Source organism: Neomonachus schauinslandi, chromosome 9, assembly GCF_002201575.2.
Source record: "Neomonachus schauinslandi chromosome 9, ASM220157v2, whole genome shotgun sequence".
In the NCBI taxonomy this organism is placed as follows: Eukaryota; Metazoa; Chordata; class Mammalia; order Carnivora; family Phocidae; genus Neomonachus; species Neomonachus schauinslandi.
Genome location: NC_058411.1, coordinates 142,045,839 through 142,067,377, shown reverse-complemented (window position 1 = coordinate 142,067,377; position 21,539 = coordinate 142,045,839). Strand labels below are relative to the sequence as shown.

Here is a 21,539-nt window from a genome sequence, read left to right as displayed (position 1 = left end):
GCGCATCAACTGCAACATCTTCTCCTACGACTACTCGGGCTACGGCGTCAGCTCGGGCAAGCCCTCCGAGAAGAACCTGTACGCCGACATCGACGCCGCCTGGCAGGCGCTGCGCACCCGGTGAGCCCCCCGGGGGCCTCCGGGCCCGGCCTGCCGCCGCGTGAGGCGGGGAGGGCGGGCGGGTGCCCTGGGGGCCTGTGGGGCGGCCCGCGGGGAGAGGGGCCCTTCCTCCCTGGCCGTGCGCCAGCAGAGTGTGACCCCCCCCCCGCCCCCAGGCCCCTGTGCATTCGCTTTTCTTCTCCAGCCTGGCCTTCTCCCATGCCCTCCCCAGATCCCACCAGCCCTCAGGTTCCCTGTGAGCTCAGACCCGGGGGGTTTGCCTGTTCAGGCACGCCTGGGTGCCCCCGGCCAGCTGGCTGGGTCTTTTGTGGCTCTGGTCACCGCAAGTGGAGGCGTGGGGGTGGCTGAAGTGCTGGGCAGAAACAACTTGGTTCGCGCTGAGTTTGTGTGAGCTGGCCGCCAGAGCCTGAAGGTCCTCAGACTGAAGTGACCTTGGGCAAGGCACTGGAGCCTCTCGACCTCGGGCTCCCATAGCGTGTGATGGACGGGATGACTTCCAAAGACTTTGCTCCCGTTGTAAAGGGCTCCGAGGGGCCATGGGTGGGCAGCCCTGGAGGCACCCTGAGGGGCGCCTGGTGTGAAGTTTGTCTCCTGGGGGGGAGGGTGCAGAGTAGCTGGTGCTGTGTGGGCAGGAAGGTAGCTGGTGGCTGTCGGCCTGGCACCTTCCACAGAGCCTCAGAAACAAGCCCGGGCTGAGTTTGAATCTTACCTGGTAGGGTTTGGGGACTGGCTTGACCTTGAATTAGCATTCACAGGACTGGAAAGTATTTACGGTGGGAGAGCCTTTGATGTGCAAAGCCCAAATGGCCGGCCTGGTTCCTGGGTCAGAAAACCGGAGTTTTATTCTCATCTTAGGCACACCTCCGGCAAGTGCGCAAGTCACATCACCTGTTTGTGCTCTGGTTTTGGTATTTGTGACTTTTCCCCACCTACCCTAGAGCAATGGTGGCGAAAATACCTGAGATCATGTCTATAATGCTATCTGATTTCTCCCATTGAAAGAGTCCCCAATCGTTGGCACGATTCTGGCAACCGGCACTGATGTGTTTTTCTAAAATACGTTTGTGTGGCTCATGCAGATTGCCAACATGAATGATGTCTCCTGTTCATGCCTATGCTCCTAAATTACCCTTTGCGTTTTGGGGAAAATGCCGGCAGGAAGGTATTTAGGATTTAATATACATTGTTATTTGTGTTCTCTGGGAGTCCTGAAGGACTTCACGGGGATGATGGTTTTTCAAAAGTGGTTTGGGCAGATGAGAATGTATCCAAGTAGATCCACTGAGTCGGGATCCACACGTAGTTGAAAGCCACCTGTTCCAGGAAAGGGTTTCAAAACTATATGCCCTACACAATCAATACATTGCTACAGTGTACTGTTGATAAAGGCATTAAGAATAAGGGTTGGCATTGAATCTTTTAAAAACGAACCATTAAAACCCTACTTGGAGTATCCAGATGTGAGAATTTCTGTAGACCATTGTTCCTATGTGTGTGTAACTACGTTAGAACGAAAGCCTTTCAGATATGAGGCCAGCCTTTTGCCCTGAATATACAGGTGTGGCTAGGTGTTACAAAATAGGCTAGGGGTAGTTATTTCCTGGAGACTTTTGTCATATTTAGTTTAAGGGCATTGTTTTCGGGTAAACACCTCGATTCGATTTTGGAACATCTGATGATAGATCTAAATTTTGCCTACCATTTATTTAATTTTACAGCAGAATTCATATCTAGATTGATTCACACATCTGTAAAGTGGGGTAGAATTTAAAGGCTGCGGTGAGAGTCTTAGAATTTGAAGAAACTTCCAGATCGTCTTGCCGTGTGCTTTTCAACTATTTGGAAGGTGACCCCACAGTAACACATATAGGTCACGCCTCGATCAGGCACACACGTATACATCAGATCTGTCTGTACACGTCTGGATCTGAAGCAAATGTTTCACAAACCCCTCTTTTTTCTGTGGGCAACGTGCATGGCATAATATATTCTATTTCATATTTTAGAAAAGCAGAAGACTGTGGGTTGCTAGGCACAGAATGTATTTCCTAACTTCTGGACCCTGCTCTTGTGCATGCACCGCGTCTGACCGAGGCCCCGGGAAGGCTGTCTCACGGTGCGTCCGCAGTAGGTCTCCTGACCGCTGGTTTCACACTCGTCCCACTACACTAGGTGCTCCCGTTTATCAGATTTCTCAAGAGGTGCATTTATGTGTTTCAGTTACTCTAATAACATGGGAGTTACCCGACCCTGAAGCCGGTCCGTCACCTCACTGCCTTCCTTCAGCCGACTCTTGTTCTCTCCGGTTCTCCTGCCTTCACCTTGCCTGGAAGGTGCCCTGTTCTGTGCCCGTTTACAGCTCTGTTCAGGTCCTCGCCAAGGCAGGAGTGCCTTCCACCACAGGTACCCATTCTGTGGCTGGGCCAGACCCCCTTTTCCACCTCCTTCTTTGGGGATCTTTCTTCTGACCTCCTGGTCCACACTGCTCACGATCCTGATGGGAGAGCCTGCCTTGTCCTGCGTGGTCTCTGTCTCTGTACTCAGGCTGCATTCCCCGGGAGTACCTGGCTCCGTGCTTGCCTCCCTCCTCACACTCACCTGTAGCCTCTTGCGTGTGCCCTTCTCCTGTGTCGGAAACACTCGATCCTGACCGGGTCCTGATTGGATTCGGAGACCCTTTGTGTTCCTGGACACCTGGTACTCAGCCCCTTGACCTGCACTTATCATGCTTTTTTTACTATGTCTTGTTATTTAATGGTCTTTCCCACTAAATTGGAAGCCCCTTGAGGGAGGGACTCTGTGTCTTCTCTATGTCCAACAATGCCCTGAATAATAGGTACACGTTAAATATTTGTTTAACGAATAGCACATATGGATGCCGCATAAGTCAATAAATGAGATAAATTTAGTTTTTCCTAAGTTGGACTCTTACAAACAAGAGTTGGGTCTTATTTTACCTCCAAAGCTTTAATATCCTTGGACACAACCATAGACCAAAAAGGGGGGGTGGTTTACGATGTATTGACCTGAGGTCTGATCCATTATGTGTTTGTTCTGGGGACAGTGAAGTGTCTGTTTCAAACAGAAGAGTAACAATAACCCTTCCTTTATATTCCTCTTCATCTGTGTCCAGCCCCTGTCTGCGTCAGCCCCTGCGCATGCTGTAACGCGCTGCCCGGTCCTTGAGGGAGGACTTCCCACATAGATACTACCCAGTATGGGTACTACCCACGTGCGTGGGGGACATTAGCAAGGAGTGGTGACGTGAGCAAGTAGTCCAAAACAAAGGTTTGTGGGGGGGGGGAGTAAACGTGAAGGCAAGAAGGGTGTTCATTGCTCTTTGGCCAGTAGATGATTATTTTAAGCATTTGAGAAATTGTTAGAAAAGGTGTGGAATAGAGGTAGCTTTGAAGGATTCAGGAAGAGTGTGGACCCAATGTGGAAGAAGTGAGTTGGTGTCCTAGTCCATTTGGGCTGCTATAAGGAGATACCACAGACCGGGTGGTCCATAGACAACAGACATGTATTCCTCCTGGTTCTGGAGGCTGGACATCTGAGATCAGGGCACCAGCGTTGTTGGGGTCCAGAGAGAGGACCCTCTTCCCGGTTGCAGACTGCTGACTTCTCATTGTATTTGCACTCGGCAGAAGGGACGGGGGAGCGTTCTTGGGCAGCTTTAATGAGGGCACTAACCCCCCCCCCCCAGAAGGGCTCCAAACCCTAACCCTCAGGACCTAACCACCTCCCAGAGGCCCCACCTTCTGATACCATCACTTTGGGGGTTAGGTTTCAACATGTGAATTTTGGGGGAGCGGACGTGAATATCTAGTCCTCCTGCAGTTGGTATGGAAACAATGAGGAGAGGTTCTCTACAATTGAGAACCTAAGCCCGACTGAAAGCTTGAAGGTTAGCACGTGCTTTCCATTTGTGTTACATACTTTGTTAAGTATGTTGTGAATACAAGCCATTGAGGGAATGCGTTGGAATCCCTTAGAAATATTTGTAGAGGGTGCCTGGGTGGCTCAGTTGGTGAAGCGTCTGCCTTCGGCTCAGGTCGTGATCCCAGGGTCCTGGGATCGAGCCCCGCATCGGGCTCCCTGCTTAGTGGGAAGCCTGCTTCTCCCTCTCCCACACCCCCTGCTTGTGTTCCCTCTCTTGCTGTCTCTCTCTCTGTCAAATAAATAAATAAATCTTTAAAAAAATAAAAATGCTGTGATTCTGTAGATATTTGATACTGTGTTACAATAAGATTATGTTTGGGCGCCTGGGTGGCTCAGATGGTTAAGCGTCTGCCTTCGGCTCAGGTCATGGTCCCAGGGTCCTGGGATCGAGCCCTGCATCGGGCTCCTTGCTCAGCGGGAAGCCTGCTTCTCCCTCTCCCACTCCCTCGGCTTGTGTTCCCTCTCTCGCTGTGTCTCTGTCAAATAAATAAATAAAATCTTTGGGCCCCTGGGTGGCTCAGTCGTTGAGCTTCTGCCTTCGACTCAGGTCATGATCCCAGGGTCCTGGGATCGAGCCCCGCATCGGGCTCCCTGCTCGGCGGGAAGCCTGCTTCTCCCACTCCCCCTGCTTGTGTTCCTTCTCACTCTCTCTCTCTCAAATAAATAAATAAATAAATAAATAAATAAATGTGTAGAAAGGACACTGAAAATCAGCACAGCCTTCTTGGAAGGTAGTGTTGGAACCTGAGCTGGGGCAGTGATTACTCCGTGTGGGTTCAGGTGGGAGTAGGCAGATTAAGCCCCTCAGCACACGTCCTCAGGTGTCCGAGTCCTCAGGGGTCCTCTGGACACAAGCAGCTAGAGAAGTGGACCCCCGGATTCGAGAAGGTGTGAATCAAGTGGATTTGCAAGTAGAAACCCAAACAAGCAAATAACCCAGAGCATGAGGTGGAAGACAGGTGGAGGGTATTTTGGCTGAAACATTTTAATCTAGAAAAACAGGAGAGAAGGCATTTGTGATTCAGTTTATCTTCAGTGTTTACCAGTGCCATCCACAGAAGTTGTTCGAACCTTCCGTTTGATGCAGAGACTGTGGAAGGGCGAGGCGTTTGGTGACAGAAACACTGACCCAATCGGAGAAAGCAAATGCAGAGGGAAAGAGAACTGACTTTCGGTGCCTCGGTGCCAAAGGCAAATTACCGAAGACAATATTTGATTCACTCGTGTATTTACTTTACCAGCAAGCCATTAACCATTAACCAGGTGTGCACGCGCTCATACCAGACACTGGGGGAGGTGCGGAGGTTCCCTCTGAGTATCACTAATCCCAAACTCTTGCTTGCTTGCTTCTGTTTCTTTTTTGTGAAAGGATGGACTTGATTTTGGAGGTTTTTTTTTTTTTTTCCCCCAGCTGAAGGTCTCACACATTTATTACTGAACCAACCTACTGGTGTGGGGGCACAGTAACAGAGAACAACCATTTCCCCAGTAAAACATGTCCATTGTTTAGGGATTGTTTAGGGAGAGGAGTAGGGATGTTTGCAGAGTGATAGGATAGGAACATGGGACCCTCATGTGGCTTTAGTAAGTGTGCAAATATGTGTCCATCGCCTCCTCAGAGTTGTACCTGATTTTAGTACCGTTTTTCACCCGCATCCACCGGGGAATAGGCTGATCCTGCTTTTGTCTCTTGGCCAGGAATCTCTTGATCCTGGAAGATCGTGAGAAGACGTGGCGAGGGTCAGCCAGCCGCACACACCATGGTGGTGGTGGAAAGGAGAGAGAGCTTTTAGAAGCATTCTGAAAACGTAACCGTGTGTTGCTGTTTTATAACTTCTGTGTCTGTGATTCACAGGATCCGTAACTAGACGATTCGGAAGTCCCAGGAAGGCTGTAGTGGGTGCCCTCGGGTGGTGGGATCCGTGTGCTGGTTGTGAATGGTGTTTATGGTTCTGACTCTCAGGATGGGTTTCTCCCGGGAGGAGCAAAGCAGCTCCTTTCCCAGGGAAGGTGAAGTTAAAGACCTGACTTCTTTGCTCTCAGTTTTCCCACAGAGAATACGACGGTGCCATTAAGGGAGGGACGCTTAGGACTTCTGCCTGGGTTTGACTGACTGGGAATGAGGAAAACAGAACGTGTCGTGAAGAGTGGTTGACATGAGGCAGAGGCAGGGTGGTGTTTCTCGAAAGGGAACAGAGTATTGGCTTGCAATTTAAGGCAGCCAGTGTGGGACTATCCCACTCGGGAGAGTGCAGCTCCTCGGAATAGACTCGTTGAAGCCGAAGTGGGTGAAGTGCATTTTGGGGGTCGGCAGGGCGCCCTTTGCTTCGGCGTCTCCTCCGGGCCCTCGGAGCACGCGTGCCGGGCCGTGGCGGTGGCCTCGCCGTGCGGGCAGCGCTTCTCTCCAGCCCCAGCAGATCGCCAGCTTTTGTGTCCGTGATTGATCATTCCTTCTCCATGGTTCTGTTCCGAGGGTGACCCACTTGCAGAAGACCCGACGGGCTCATGCGTGTTTCTGTGGGAAGGGGCAACCATGCCTTCCGAACGCGTCTGTATTTATTCAGGGGCCCTTGGAGGGTCGGGCTTCACGTCCGTCGGCTTGGTGTCTTGGTGCCCGGCTGGCGGAACGGGCCTTTCCTCCCTTTGTTCGTTCTGGAGAAGTCACCTCAAGGATATCACCCAAGGGGACTGAGAGCACAGCCCCGAGGGGGCGCCCTACCCTCTCCCGCGGCTTTGGCTCCTCTCCTCTCCCTGTCCGGGACCTGGATCCCACAGGAGACCCCGGGCCCCGCATTAGCATGGGCAGCACACCCGCCTTCCCCGGGGTATTTTGCTTTAGCTCGTGGTGAGACTATGAATCTGCACTTGAAGAGGCCTTTTGCGCAGGGATCCAAAATCTTAGCAAGAGACCCTTAGGAGATCATTAGCTGGCTGTTCGAATGACTTCTTTTTTTTTTTTTTTCTTTTTCCTCCCAGGCTTGCTTTAAATAATAGGCTTCCTGATTCGCCTAAGAGATTGAATTTGCAGAAGTTAGATAAGCCCAGAACCTTTGGAGTGAGGCAAATTCGTTCTGATTCCAGCACATCTTCCAGTCCCTCATGTCCCCTTGAACCAGGCACATCCCGGCAGAGGGGCCGGGCCCCGGGGCGTCCACTCCCCCAGCAACTGCAGGGGCAGCCCGCCCCTCCTGGCTGCAGGGCTTGTGAGGCCCAGCCTCCACGGAGCTCCCGGCCTCTACGAGGCTCACTCTGACAAAAGAGCATGGGCCTTGAAGAGTAGCCCACAGCTGGTTCCTTAAAGCTTGTCAGTAGCGCAGTGAGACAGTTGTCTTTCTGTGACCACCCGTGTGGGCTCCCGTGGCCGGCCTGGAGGCCACTGGCTGTAGGGAAATAGGCCTCCCCTCCCTCGTTCCTCTCCTCTCCTGCCCTGCAGCCGATGGCCGCCCCCTGGGACGGCGGGCAGCTGGTGGCCGGTAGCCAGGGTTATGGACTTGGCCGTGCGCGGCCCCTGGGGCCCAGGGGAGTGGGTGGGCTGGGTGAAGGCGGCGGGGGACACGGGCGCAGGTGCGCAGGGGTGGCGCTCCACGCCGCTCCAGTCAGAGGTCTCCAGCTCGAGACGACTTGGTGATTTATTTCTTCATTTAGCTGATTTACAGCCGTGCAGATTCCTGGCTCTTACGTCAGAGCAACCCAGCAAGGTTGCCTCAAGGGGGACCTGGCGAGGAATGTTCCTGTGAGTCTGAGCTTTCTCTGATGCTTCTGTGTGAAGGGCAGGGATTTTGGAGGCAGGCAGACCCGAGTTTAGATTAGCTGCTTGGCCTCGGGCAGGTTTCCTAACCTGTGTGGACCTCAGGTACCATCATGACCGGACTGGTCACTCACCGTGTCAGTAATGATAAAATGGGAGTGACCCCCTGTGTGAGGTGCTCTAGCCCAGTGCCTCCCATGCGGAAAGAGCACCACAAATGGGCTGTTCCTGTTCACGATCATTAATAACATTATTAGAGCTATCATAACCGCATGTTCAGATCATGCTGAAGGCCAGGCACTTAGATCAGGAGGACTGTTAGAGAGCTCACTTCCTTCCCCACCCTGCGTGGACGTGAACAGCGCTCAGGGCAGGCCTGGCTCGATGGCTGTGGGCGCAGAGAACAGCAGCGATGACTGAGTTCTGCAGGCGTCCCCCCCCCATCCGTGGGAGATTTGTTCTGAGACGGATCGTACCAAACCTGTGTATGCTGGGCTTTGTCTTGGGCCCACGTACCTGTGATCAAGTTGAATGTGTAAACTAGGCAGAGCAAGAGATGAGCAACAATAACTAATAATAAAATAGAACAGTTGTAACAGTATACAATGGAACAATATGCTATGATGAAAGTTGTGTGAATGTGTTCTCCCTCTCCAGCTACCTTACTATGCGGCACTCACCCTCCTTATGGGGACATGAAATGATACGGTGCCCACACGATAAGATGATGTGAGGTGGGGGACGTGGGTGCGGGGACGTGGCGTCAGGCGGCTAGTGATCTGATGATGATGCATCGGAAGGAGGATCACCTGCGTCCGGACTGTGGTTGAGCTCCAGGAACTGGAAACCGCGGATAAGTGGGGGGATGACTGTATATGCCGCTAAGGGGCAGAGGCTGTTTGAATTTATTCCTCCGGGCTCGGTGTATCACGTTTGTGCTTTGGGGAGTAGTATGCATTAGTGTTTCAAATTGGATGGCACTTCATCTACCAAGGTGTTTATATGCCCAGAGGAGAACTTAAAAGGAGAGGAAACTTTACCTGTAATCCAACACCTTGCAATTACTTTGCAACCCGTCCCTCTCGCTCCCCCTACCATGCCCTTTGCGGGCCTTGCTCGTGGGTGCGGGCCGTGTGGTCTGGCAGGAGACTTCTTGGGGCATAGCGTCAGGGATGAGGGGGACGAGAAGGTAAAACCCAGTCCCTGTCCACCACTCAGGACATGCTGGTTGCTCTTAACTACTGGGACGACCTTCAGTAGATAGTTATCCTTCCCTTTTCTTAAAGTTGGGCAAGGGACCTGAATCACACACTTCCTTTTAAAATATGAATGCTCCCATGATGCCTTGTACCTCAGATTCCTGTTGAGTTTTCAAGGCTTTGTGTAATGGAGCGCATTGATAACTTCCACACTATTGATTTATTTCAGAGCGCTCGAGGACCGTGGCACCATGGTGAAACTGGAAACCTCTGTTTCCAGAAAGTCTAGGTCATTCGGATTCAGACTGCTAGTTAACGGATGCCTGTCAATGATTTGCTGAATCACTGAGCAGAGCCCTACCTCAGGATTACTTGTTAACAGAGCACAGCTTTGATTTTCAAATAAAAAGGGAGCACAAAAGAATCCTGGTACTGATTATTAGCTTATTCCTTTAGTTTACATTTTTGAGGGGTTCAAATGAAATCTGGGCAGTTAGGTTGGGGGAAGAAAGTGAAGCAAGCCCATATTCAGGATGTATCCACAGAGTGAGAGTTTCTAGACTTTAATTATAACTGCTGGTTAACCCCTCTGTTATTATGGCTAGTAATCAAATGAGAATTCCAACTTCCCCGAAACTATTTTTAGAGATTGTCATGGACAGAACCAAACCATGAACGGTGATAATTATATTGCCACAAAGGTCTAGAATACCAGCACAAGGGTTTTGTATGCTGGTTTAACTTAAATATTTTGATTTCTCCCTGTTGTCATGAATAACTCAAGGATATTTCAGATTCCCTGTGTTTGGTTGCATCCTTGTAAACTTGTGTTCAGATCACTTTAGTTTTCATATATATGAAAAAAAGGACCATTCACATATTAAACACTTCTTTGCATGTTTTATGTTATATAACCAGGCTGGAGGAAATAATTTTTTAAATGAGCATGCTCTCATATATGTAATTGGAAAAAATTGGTTTTTCCTACTAAAGCTTCAAGAAAACCCCAGAAAGAACATGGTCATAAGGGAGGGATGAAGATGGCCGGGCTGTGCCCTCACTGGGGAGGATTTCGGGTCTGCCTCTATCCCCAAATCTCAGCGGGAGCTCGCAGGCCTGGGGCTCCAGCCCTGCCACAGCTCAGAGTCCGCGTGCTGGAAACACGCCCCACCATCGTTCTGACCACCATCACCCTTCCTTGTTTCCGGGCCTGAGCTGCAGCCCCCCTCTAGGGCCTTCCTGTCCGTCCACACGTCTGCCAGCCACACCTTGCAGCAGACTCATCAGAGTTTGCCCACCTGGATCCCAGTTTCCTTTGCCATCCCGCCCGTGCCAACTTCCCCTGCGGCTGAAATATTCACGGACGTGGAGAGCCTGCTCCTTACCCCTGCTTCCTGGCTGCCCAACCCGTCACTCGCCCTCGTTCCCCTCCACCACCCTGCGCACCTCCACGGCCCCCGTCCGCGGCCACACCTCGTACCTGTCATCTCCGGCAACGGTCCGCTGCCCGGCCTTTGAATTATGAAATATCCTTTTTTGACTCAATCTCATATCCTGTTGGATCTGTTTATTTAACAAATGTATTAAGGGCCTGCCATGGGCAGACATTCTTCCGGAACAAAACAAACACGAAATCCCTACTGTTGGAAGCTTTCACTCACAGGGGGCAGATACCCAGGAAAAACAGTCATCCTAATAATAATAAACTGTATTTGATTAGAATATGATAAATGTTATGGAGAAAGGAGAAGAACGTAGAAGAGAGTCGGGTGGTGGGAATACCGAGAGAGTGAGCGTGCGCAGTGCGGTTTTAAAAGGTGAGAAGGGGCTTCATCCAGGGAACATCCGGCCCAGAGCAGTGAGGGGTTAGCCCTGTGGCTCGGTGCAGGAAGGGCCAGGGGACAAAGGCCCTGAGGTTCACAGAACATCCTGGAAGCTGGTGTGGCTGGAGCAGGGCCAGTGAGGTGCATGGTGGGGGCAATGGGAACCCGGACGGAGTCACTGGGTGGGGTTGGGGCTCCTATCCGGCCTCATAGAGCATTGCACTGGGCTTGTGCAGCTTGTAATGGGAACCTTGGGGACAGAAGTGACCGGATTTGATAGGCTTCGGTGGTTCCTGATGATTGTGTGGATGACAAATGGAAGGCCGTGGTCCCAGGGAGGGAAGAAGTAGGCCAGTTAGGATTCACCTGCAGGGTTGTAGGTTAGAGACAATGGTGATGTGGGTCAGACACGTGGCCGCAGAGGTGGTGAGAGGTGCTCAGATCTGGGGTGTTCGTTTAGAGGTAGGTCACCAGTATTTGCCAAGTCGAGTGGGGAAAGGGAGGGTCTAGGATGAGTCCTGGGGTTTTGTCTTGAGCCGCAGGAAGCCTGAGTCCCTCCTCACTGAGGTGGCAGAGGGCTGGAGAGGCTCCCGAGTGGGGAGCCTGGGCCAGGAGTCTCGCTTTGTCTCTGTCGCCTTTGCGATGCCCATCTAGGGGGACACACGGAGCAGGAGACAGGGCGCGAGCCTGGATTTCAGGAGCAAGGTCTGGATAAATTTGGGAATTGTCCCTTCCAAGGAGGAAAGCCACGAAACCAAAAGCAAACTTGGGGGAATGGGCGTTTGCCTGGGAGAACCCTGCCTCCGGCCAACCCCCCAGTCCAGCCCCATTCAGTCTGCACCCCGGGTGCACCAGACCTCTGCAAGCACCCAGTGTGGGAGGATCCCATGCGCCCGTGAATGACGGCTCTCTCCCCGGGGGCGGCACCGTGGTGTCAGGTGGTGTTGGCTGCTGGCTCCTGAGTCACTTCCTGTGTCCGGAGAGCTGGACCCTCCTGTGATCTCTTCGGAGGCACCCAGGGGGGCAGCTGTGGCACCCCAGGCATCGCGGTGGTTCCCCGTGGGAGGCGCTGCCCACTCCTATGCCCTGCTGCCATCCCTGGGGTCCCTTCGGTGCTGCCAGCCTCCTGGCTTCCCCGAGACTAGTTTCTGGAAAGCCTGACCCTGAGTGGGGATGAGCGCTGCAGGACGTGGGCAGTGTGAGGGCACCTCAAGTACCTTTGCAGGATCGGGTGTGGTGAAGACCACCGTGGTCATTTGTGTGGTGGCTCCTGCCCGCCTCCCCCCAGATTTCCCCTCTGAGCCAAAAGGGACGAGAGGAGGCCTCTGGGGCACCTGCACCTTCCGTGGCCCCTTCTTCCGTGGCCTTTGCCATGTCCCCTCGTCTCCACGTTTACAAAGAACTGCAAAGGCAATGCACTAATGCCCGGGACGTTCGGAACGGTTGGACGCGAGTCTCTCGGGAGTGGTCTCCTGCATCCTCCGCTCTTTTCTCAACAGGTGGGTTAGAAGGAAGGGCTGCCGCAGGTGTGTTTACGAGGATGAGACGCCCCGGCTCCCCGCGCCCTTCCCGGGCCGTCCCTCCCGCCGCTCTGCAGAGCCTTGCTAGCGTGGCCGGGTCGCGTTCTGGGCTCCCACCGCTCTCATCCCTGCCGGTAAGAGCTCCCGGCTAGCTCGGCCCGCGTCCGGCTCCTGGGCAGGACTGTGGCGTCCCCGAGGACAGGGCCCGACTCCGATTCTCCCCGGACTCACGCAGAGCCCAGCGCAGCACCGCTTACACAGATGGCCCGGGGAGGGAAAGGGGCCGCCGGGCCCCGGGGACCTGAGATGCTGCCCACAGCCCGCCACCCCCCCACCGCATGCCCGGTCTTCCTTCTGCGGGATGAAGCTGTTTTCCCGAGCGGCGCCTGACTGTGGGACTGGTCCAGGCAGGGTGACAGGAGTGCAGAGAGGACGGAGCCTGTCTGTCCTTCTTGTCCGTTACGGGGCAGGAGTGTGGACAAGTCCAGTCCTGTCAGTATGGCCTCGCTGTCCCCACACACACACCGCGGGCCACTGCTTTCTGATGTGTTTTCGGAAGACCCGGTCGTTGTTCTTATGGGAATTTGTGTATTTTGTGGCAGCTGGTAATGGAGAGAATGCAGAATTGGAACAACTGGGCTGCCTGTGGATGACCTTCGCTTCCTCAGGACCTTGAGATCGATACTCCAGCTCTGTTTTTTGCTTTGCCATATTGTTTTATTTTTTTAACTTTATTATATACAAGATAAATAAAATATTAAAACGAACCCCATGTCCTCATCATCCTCCTTCAACAGTTATCAGTATTACACTGTACTTGCGGCATCCATCCCCTCCCCCTCTCTATCGTTACTCTCCTGTCTCTTTTATTGTAAGAAAAATTCGCACCATGGACGTGCACAGATCCTATCCCAGCTATCCGATTTCCTGGCAATCTCTTGCTCTGTCTCTTGCATGAGCACCCAGGCATGGTGAGGAGCCATCTGCAGACCCAGGCTTTCCTTGGTGCACTGCGCTGTGTCCTGCCATCATTGGAGTATGGATTCCAGTACGAGAATAGGTCTAAGGGAGATGTTAAATAGATTTCATACCAAATAGTATTCAAAGGAAAAGCACCGGAATCTTGGCCATTGATTTCAACATCATTGTTGTAAAGATAGATAGATGGATAGATGGGTGGGTAGGTGGATGGATGGATGGATGGATAGATGGGTAGATGGATAGATTGGAACTCCAGGGGTGTGTCCCACTTATCTAGAATGAGTGGGGTGCAGTAAAAACATAGAAATATCAATGGTCTGGAGCTAAGAGGTGTGGCTCCTCGTCAGGCGTTGACATGCACGGACATGTGACCTGGGGAGTCATATACTGTGTTTGCACCCCGTTTTCTCTGTTCATAAACAGGAGGTTTGCTTTAGGTGTCAGTTTTGGTTTAGCCATCACTCACTGAATGTCTCCTTTGTGCTAAGCACATCTCCTACGGTACATAATTCTAATCATCACATCTGTGAGGCAGGGACCAGCAGAGATGAGTGACTTGCCCAGGGTCACACAGATTTAAGAGGTGAGCCAGGGTTTGGACCCAGGCAGCCTAACCCTGGGGCTCAGGTTCTAAAATCAGACGATGTTCTCTACATTCGTGGGCCCCCAGGGTGATGGGAGCTGAGCATCTTGGAAGGTGCTCAAGACTATGCACTGGGCGCCAAGAGAAAACGTCAGAACTTATATTTCTGTTCATAACTTACTGCTTTCCAATGTCTTTTATTTTAAATGTTCCTAAGATTTTATATAATGTTTTAAAACACTCATATATATAAGTCTACATCTATACACCTATCAGAAATACGTGCTCTCATTTTTAGGAAGGGAGGTTACATGGTGGAAAGTTTAGACACCAGTGGTCTAGATTCATATTGTTATACTTAACATTTTTTGAATTTCTTTTCTTAGAATCACAGGATCTGAGCACGATGAGAAATTTAAATTTTTACAGTTTTCAACCCTTCAACAATTCAAGTGCCTGATATATCTCAGGTGCTGGGCCAGATGCTTGGTACAGTCTTTCATTGTTACTAGATCTTTTACAGTAAAAAAAAAAAAACAACCTCCAATTTGCATTTAAAAGGTAACTTTGAATACCCATAGAGACTCTCCCCCAACCCCCATGGAATTCTGGACTTTTGTCTAACAGTATTCTGAAGACAAAAAAGTCTCCTGAACCTTTGTAAATCAGCTGAAAGGAGGAAAAGAAACAATTCTTTTCTAGTGAGATGGGTGGTTCTGACCGCTTTGCCTTTCGCGTTGTGGATTCTGATAGGATGGAGATGCTGAGGGGCTGGTACACAGAACCCCTGTAACTTTTGGCGGGTAGGAGGTGCAGAGGGCAAGGGCAAGGATCATGTTACCAGACTGCCCGGGGTTGGCTCCTGCCTCTGGGTTCCTCTGGGCCTCAATTTCTTCTTCTGTAAAAGGGGGAAATGCTAGTCGTGTATATAGTAACGTTTGTTATGAATAATAAATGAGCACATGTCTGCAAAGTGCTTGTATGTAAGTCTGACAAAATGAATGTTTAAAAAAACTGCTGGGAAACGGGAAGAAATGCAAACGTTAATAGTAGATGGCCTTTAAAGATTTGAGAAGTAGCAACCCCACTGTGTTTGTATAGGGTGTTGTGCCTGAGGGCACGTTCCCATGCACCCTCTCCGTCCCTAAGGGTAGTTTTGGGAGAAAGGTAGGACAGGTACTGTGATTTTCACTTGGTATATTAGTAGGAGGAGGCTTGGGAGAGGAATGGTTTACCTTAGCCCATGTGGCTGTTCAGCAGCTGAGTGGGAGGCTTCAGTGTATTTCTTTTGATTATTACATTTTTTCCAGGGCTGCCTCTCTTAATTTGTTGCCATTATAGTTACTTTTATAGTTTGCTCTCCGGTGATTTTGTCAGTCTGTAAAGAAGGCAGTGTGTTGTGGTCCAGCAACATGGTCTTTCCATATTTGACTTTTTTTTTTTTTTTTCAGTGTAATTGAGTTTTATTTCTCATTCCTCTGTTTATTGTCATTCCTGAAATTGGTTTTAAAGGGCCATGATGACCTATTTTAATAACATGGAACAGTGTTTTATTTGTGAGCATTTAAACTTGAACCACTTTTCCCTCCTGATAGGGAGTGAAAAATCCCTACAAATCCATCTGACCTGTTTATGGAGCCTCCTCAACGTGCTTTATTTAGTTTCAACAGATAACCAAAGAAAGGCATTCTTAACCTCCAGGAGCTTGAATGATCATTGCAGGTGGCTTACTGGCCTCCAGCCCGCTCCGAGGATGTAGGATGTTTATCTTAACCAGCTGCTCAAGAGCCTAGTGCTTGGCAGTTCTCAGGAAGGGCTTTTTGACCTAATCCCAGATGAGGCTCTTGACATGTTTCGGTCTCAACGACCACGGGGCAGCAAGTAAGAGAAGTCCTTGGAAACCCCCCTCTTTGTGGGTTCTTACCAGGCTTGAAAGTGAGGGGGTCTTCGTAAGCCTACAGTAAGAAGACTCAGGCGGTAGAAGAGTGAAGTTTGGAGCATCTGCAGGTTTCTTGGCAGAATGGATCCTGGTGTAAGGCGCCGTTTGTAAGGAAAATCATTTTATATCCCTCCCTCCCCCACCCTCCCACCCCACAGAAGCTGAGTCTTCTTGAATTAGAGCCAGAGATATTAGGGGGTATGGTCATTTCTGTAGTTTGCTGTGCCCTATAAAGCCCGTTGTGTTTACCAGTGGATTTTAAGGCTCTCGCTCTTGCTAGGGAAGCCGATAGAATGTGTAGTCAGATGATCCGTGGAAGGGGCATGAGAACTGGAGGGATCCACTTGGTCCGCAGTCCCAGTCCAAGTCCGCGGTGCAAGCAGACACTTTTACTCATCCACAGCAAAATAAGAAAAATAAGGACAACGGTAGTTTCCAGATCTTTTTAATAGGTCCAGTATTGCTGAGACTGGTCCTGGCTCACCACCCACTCCCACTCAGTTCCCACCCCCTCCAGGTCCCGGGTCACCAACCACCTGAGTCCTGGATTTATCCTTGCTGATAATTCCGATTACTGATAACCATTCCGTTTCAGATGTTGTCTGCATGAATAATTAAGTTCATATCTAGATAACAACAGTTGAATCTTTCTAAGAAGAACAATTTTCTGTTGTGAAGCTCAGCTCTTTTCCTTTTCTCTCGTTGGTCCTAATTCTTGGTTGCTGTTCCAGGTAACATCCATCGATACTTGGAAACCACTATCAGGTAGACTCTAGCAGGGCAAAGGTGGTATCTTGCTCACATCTGAACTCCCCGCAGGATCTGATGCCATGTAGAAAGCCTCAATAAACGGTGGCTAAATTAAATTCTTCTCTTAACCTAATTGCCTTTTTTTTTTTTTTTTTTTTTTTAACAGACTAACTATCCCCACTTCTTTTGACCATGCTGTGCATGAGCATCTGGACCCTTTGCCATTCCGGCCCTCCTCTCTGAACGTAGTCTGCTTTAGCGACATTTCTGAGACAGGCCTGGGGGTACCATGGGCATTTCACACGTGGCCTGACCACAGGGCAATGCAATGGACCCACCTCTCCCGCGGTCTAGACTCACCAGTGACTACACCCTGCTGATGCATATGCATGCCTTTCTGAAAGTGTGAGATCAAGTAGAATGGTAGACTTCCATATTATGAGGAAGATTTTATTCATCGAGAGTTCATTAACAGAAAATAATTCCCTGATGATATTGCAATTTTCAAAATCTTTTTTTTTTTTTTTTTTTTGGTCCATTGAGGTATTCTGCTTGCATGTATGTATCACATCCCCAGAAAAAGACTCCCAGGATTTTCCCTCCCTTGTGTTTTTGTCTTGCTTCTTCACGGGCCATGACGCCAGGTTAGGTGGTCAGTTCAATGAAACCACACTGGTGGGACGCGAGCAGATTATTCTGCCATCTTTCTAGATCTTTGAGTTGTACATCAGATCTGGGGCCAGTCTCTCCACACGTGTTTAACCTGCTCGTGAGGGTCACAACAATGTTCCCAGCTCTGTGATCATCACTGATCTCAAAGCCGCCGGTGTGACCATGGATCATGATCACAGTTGGGAACCAGACGATGACTTTGGAGCACGGCCTGTCTTCTTGGCATTGTTGATGCTCTTGAGAGTGTCTGCCAGGACATTCGTGCATGCCGTGATAGTAGCTCAGAAGGATGGAGGAAAGTGCACATAGTCTTTAAAATGACATTTATTTCTAGCTTTTCATATGTGTTCTTGAAGTGCTTTCTTTTTTTCTTTGCGACTGAACGTACCCTCTGTCAGAGGGGCCAGTGAGCATTTGATGGAGGAAAATACAAAAACAAAAACAAAAAAAACAAAAACCACCCTCCAAAGCTCTGATACATCTAATATTGTCATCTTTGCTTCAACCACGAGGCTTGTGCTTCCTGTCAATTTTAGTACTCGTTTTTTCCATCTTCCACTCATTTGATACAATAAGAGCAAGATATGCACTTAAACAGTGGATTTAAAATCTTGTTTGGGGGCGCCTGGGTGGCTCAATCGGTTAAGTGTCTGCCTTTGGCTCAGGTCATGATCCCAGGGTCCTGGGATCGAGCTCCGCATCGGGCTCCCTGCTCAGCGGGAAGCCTGCTTCTCCCTCTCCCACTCCCCCTGCTTGTGTTCCTGCTCTCACTATCTCTCTTTCTGTCAAATAAATAAATAAAAACTTTCAAAAAGAATGTATAAAAAAAAATAAAATCTTTGTCAGCTGACCCTTTCTCTTCAGAGCACTTAGGTATTCAGGTAGGAGGCCCCACCTTCTCCCTTTCTAGTGGTCCGACCGGACACTCAGCTGGTAGGGTCACTGTTGTGTGGTGTGTGCACTGTGACACGTGGGTGGTCGGGAAGGGGGCGTAGGCTGGGAGAGTAGAGTGTTCTAGAGTTGGCCGTTGCCACCGTCCTGACAGCTCCCCAGCACCGAGCCTCAATTAAAGCTTTTGATTACTTTTAAGACCCTCCCCTCAAGTTTGTTTGTTTGTTTTTCACGTGAACTCTTGCCAGCTCAGGTCTCAAGCTTCTGGGGGAGTTGTCTTTGAAACCAGCTTTGAAGATTTTAAATGTCTTCTTGTAATCTTAAGCCCCGCACTTTGCCCGTCAAGGTCTCCTTGCCACTGACCTTATTAATATATTCAGTCTTGATTTTTAGACTCGATTCTTCAGTGTAATTACTGTAAATTCGCAGCTGGTGACTCGGAGGCTGGTGCACACGTCCCTCGGCGCCGGCGGGAGGCGTGGCTGACTTGTGAAGGGCAGAGTGAGGGGAGGGAGGAACTTCTCGAATCCGCGCAAGTCCTGCCTGCGTTTCGTTTCCTGACCGTTGTGCCTGGTGCGATGCGGGGGGAGCCCTCTCCTCGTTTTCGTAGAGAAAGAGAGCATTCGGGGTGCTCCTAGAGGATGTGCCTCGGTAAATGCAGTAAGATTCACCGTTGGCGCCAAGTCAGGCCAGCGTGCCAGTGGGAAAACCAACGGGAGAGGTGAGTAACCTTTTCATGACAGAATTGAACATTGTGACTTGAATAATATATGCACAGAGTAATAAATCACACAGAAGGGATTGGGACAAAATGCAGCAGTCGCCCCGCTGCCCCCCCCCCCCCCCCCCCCCCCCGCCAGCACCCAGGAGGGACCATGGTCAGCGCTTCCTGACTTCCTGCTGAGAAATACGGGGCGTTTTCTCGGTTATCCACCCCTGCTGACTTCCTTCTGCTGTTTTAGTGTTTGGGGCTTATTTGGTCTTCGTTGGCAGGGCTGTGATCTCAGGAAGTAAACGTCAGCGCCAGTCCTGCCGCATCCTCTCTAGTGAGCCTGCACCGTCTCCACCCTGCTCCCCACCAGCCGGGCTTTCACTGAGGGCCAGGGTCTGCTTGCGTAGACCCTCCTAGTGTGGCCGCTGGTACCCCGACCTGCAGGCCCCCCCCGCCTCCCATGGTATCCCATCTCTTTGTCTAGTTCATTGGATGTCCCGGGAGGCCTCTTTGACCTCGTGTTGTAGCCTCTGAGTTAGATTTCCTGTGTGAGCATCGTTCTTCATCCCTGAGTTCGTTTTTACCCTTGACTTCCCTTTTCCAGAGCATCCTGTTCCTGTTTTATGGGTGTACGTTCCCAGACCCGTCAGGATACTGTCTTTCTTAGTATCCTTTTTTTTTTAGTTCTAACTGTTGGGCCCTCACTTGTCTGTTCCTGTAAGGTGCACATTGGGTTTTTCGTACTGCTGGTGTGTTGGTGTAGCTCAGTGATTGGGAGCTGGGTCTCTGGCTCGGACTCAGGTTGAATGCTGACTTTCCTTTTTCTGGATGTAACATACTTTCCTAAGGATAATGGCAGCGACCTGCGAGAGGTGTTGAGGGTAGGCTGAGCCAGTACCTGCAGAGTTTGGAGAACGTGACGTAGCCCATGCTCGGTACATGTTAGCTGTCCTCACCATCGTGTGGTTACTGTTCACACTGAAGAACGGAGAATTGGGTCATCGGGTTGGGTGTACTCCACGTGGTGTGAGCAGATCTGTTCCTCGCTGGGTCTCTCCCCGAGCAGGGGTCAGCCTGGGCGAGCTCCCTGGTAGCCTTTGTTTTGGGGTGGCAAGAGGCCCCCCGTACCTGAATGAGGATGAGTGTTCTTGAGGGCACTCACCAGAAGTCTCGGCTCACCCAGGTTCCCTTGACGTCTCTGTGGGGGAGGGGGTGGCTCTGTGTGACTCCCCATCACACTTTCTGCAGCTTTCCTACCTCGTCGTGTGCCGGTTCTGAGCCAGAAGCCTGTGATCCGCGTGGCTCCCACGCTCCCTGCAGCCCCCCCCGCTGTATCTTGGACAGCTTTCTCCACTCGGTGTCATCCATCAGCACATTTCCATTCACCGTCTGTCACCTAGAAACACACCGAGATCTTCCGTCCCCCGGTTTTGCCCCATCCTCCTGTCTGCTGGGCGGGCTGATTCCTTTCCGGAATGCTTCTTTGCCAGTGGGGTCTGGGGTGGCTGGGGACCAAACCAGATGAGGCTCGGGTCCTCATTTCTACTAGCAGCCAGAGGAATCTTTTAAATGACAGCTTCATAAGCCAGTGTTTTTACTGGGAGCTGCCGAGCAGGGCTGCCCCATCCCAGGACCCGTGAGCACCACTCACTTTGCAGCCTGTGTGAACGGCCCCCCGAGCGGCCCTGAGCATGTCCTGCACGTGGCGGGGAGGCTCCACACGCATGACGCTCTCCCGCGATTTGGTCAGGCAGCAGCCCTCCAGTCTGACTTGGTTTCCCCCCCAGTGCAGGAACAGCCTAGATCATGCTCTTAGGACCTCTGCTCTTTGTATCTTTTTGTTTTTGTTTTTTAAAGATTTTATTTATTTATTTGACAGAGAGAGAGCACAAGTAGGCAGAGTGGCAGGCAGAGGGAGAGGGAGAAGCAGGCTCTCCGCCGAGCAGGGAGCCGGACGTGGGGCTCGATCCCAGGACCCTGGGATCGTGACCTGAGCCGAAGGCAGCCGCTTAACCGACTGAGCCACCCAGGCGCCCCTCTTTGTATCTTTTTGAATCGCCGCAATCCAACGAGAATTCACCATGGGTCACATTGAGGGTTCCAAAAGTACATCTTGTCAGGGGCCCAGCGTTGACCAGACAGAGCCAGGGCATGCCAAGTGATGAGCAAGAGACACTGTTAATTTTCAGTGAGAGATATGACGTAAAGCAGGTATTTGCTCTGGTTCTGTGTAGGTGAAGTTCAAAGGAAGCATCTTTGAAGGTTCCTTAGGCACCTGGAGTCTCCACAGAGGAGTTGCATCTACTTTGGTGACTAGCACTGGTCCCTCCTCATCCCACAGGTGAGACACTCACCTGTCAGGGACACCTGTCCCCGTGGTGGTGCTCAGGCCTTCCTTCGAGCAAGGTTCGTGTTCAATGATTTTTAAAATAAAGTGTTGGAAAGTATTCTGTGTATTATGTTCTAAATGGCTTCTCAAAAAGCCAAGGGCTTGAAGTAGGTTAACCCTCGGGGCTTTTAGGAAACCGAGGGGCACTGGGATGTGGGGATGTGGCATTTGTGGGGTGCTCCCTCCTCCATCCCTTCCGCCTGGACTCTGGGAACTGGAGCCTCGTCCTGAGCTGAGAAGGAAGCCAGCAGGACAGGCGTCCGGATGAGA

General features: G+C 51.0%; 1 protein-coding gene across 1 annotated transcript in view; it reads left to right on the top strand.

Moving 5' to 3' along the window:
* Position 1: 1 nt before the first annotated feature.
* The window catches only part of ABHD17C (abhydrolase domain containing 17C, depalmitoylase), a gene marked incomplete at its 5' end in the record, with an annotated part of 41,454 nt that continues 19,916 nt past the window's right edge, over positions 2–21,539 (top strand). Inside the window, one exon of the mRNA XM_021680461.1 lies at positions 2–120. Within this exon, the coding sequence (XP_021536136.1) occupies positions 2–120 (119 nt within the window). The remainder of the gene's footprint in view (positions 121–21,539) is intronic.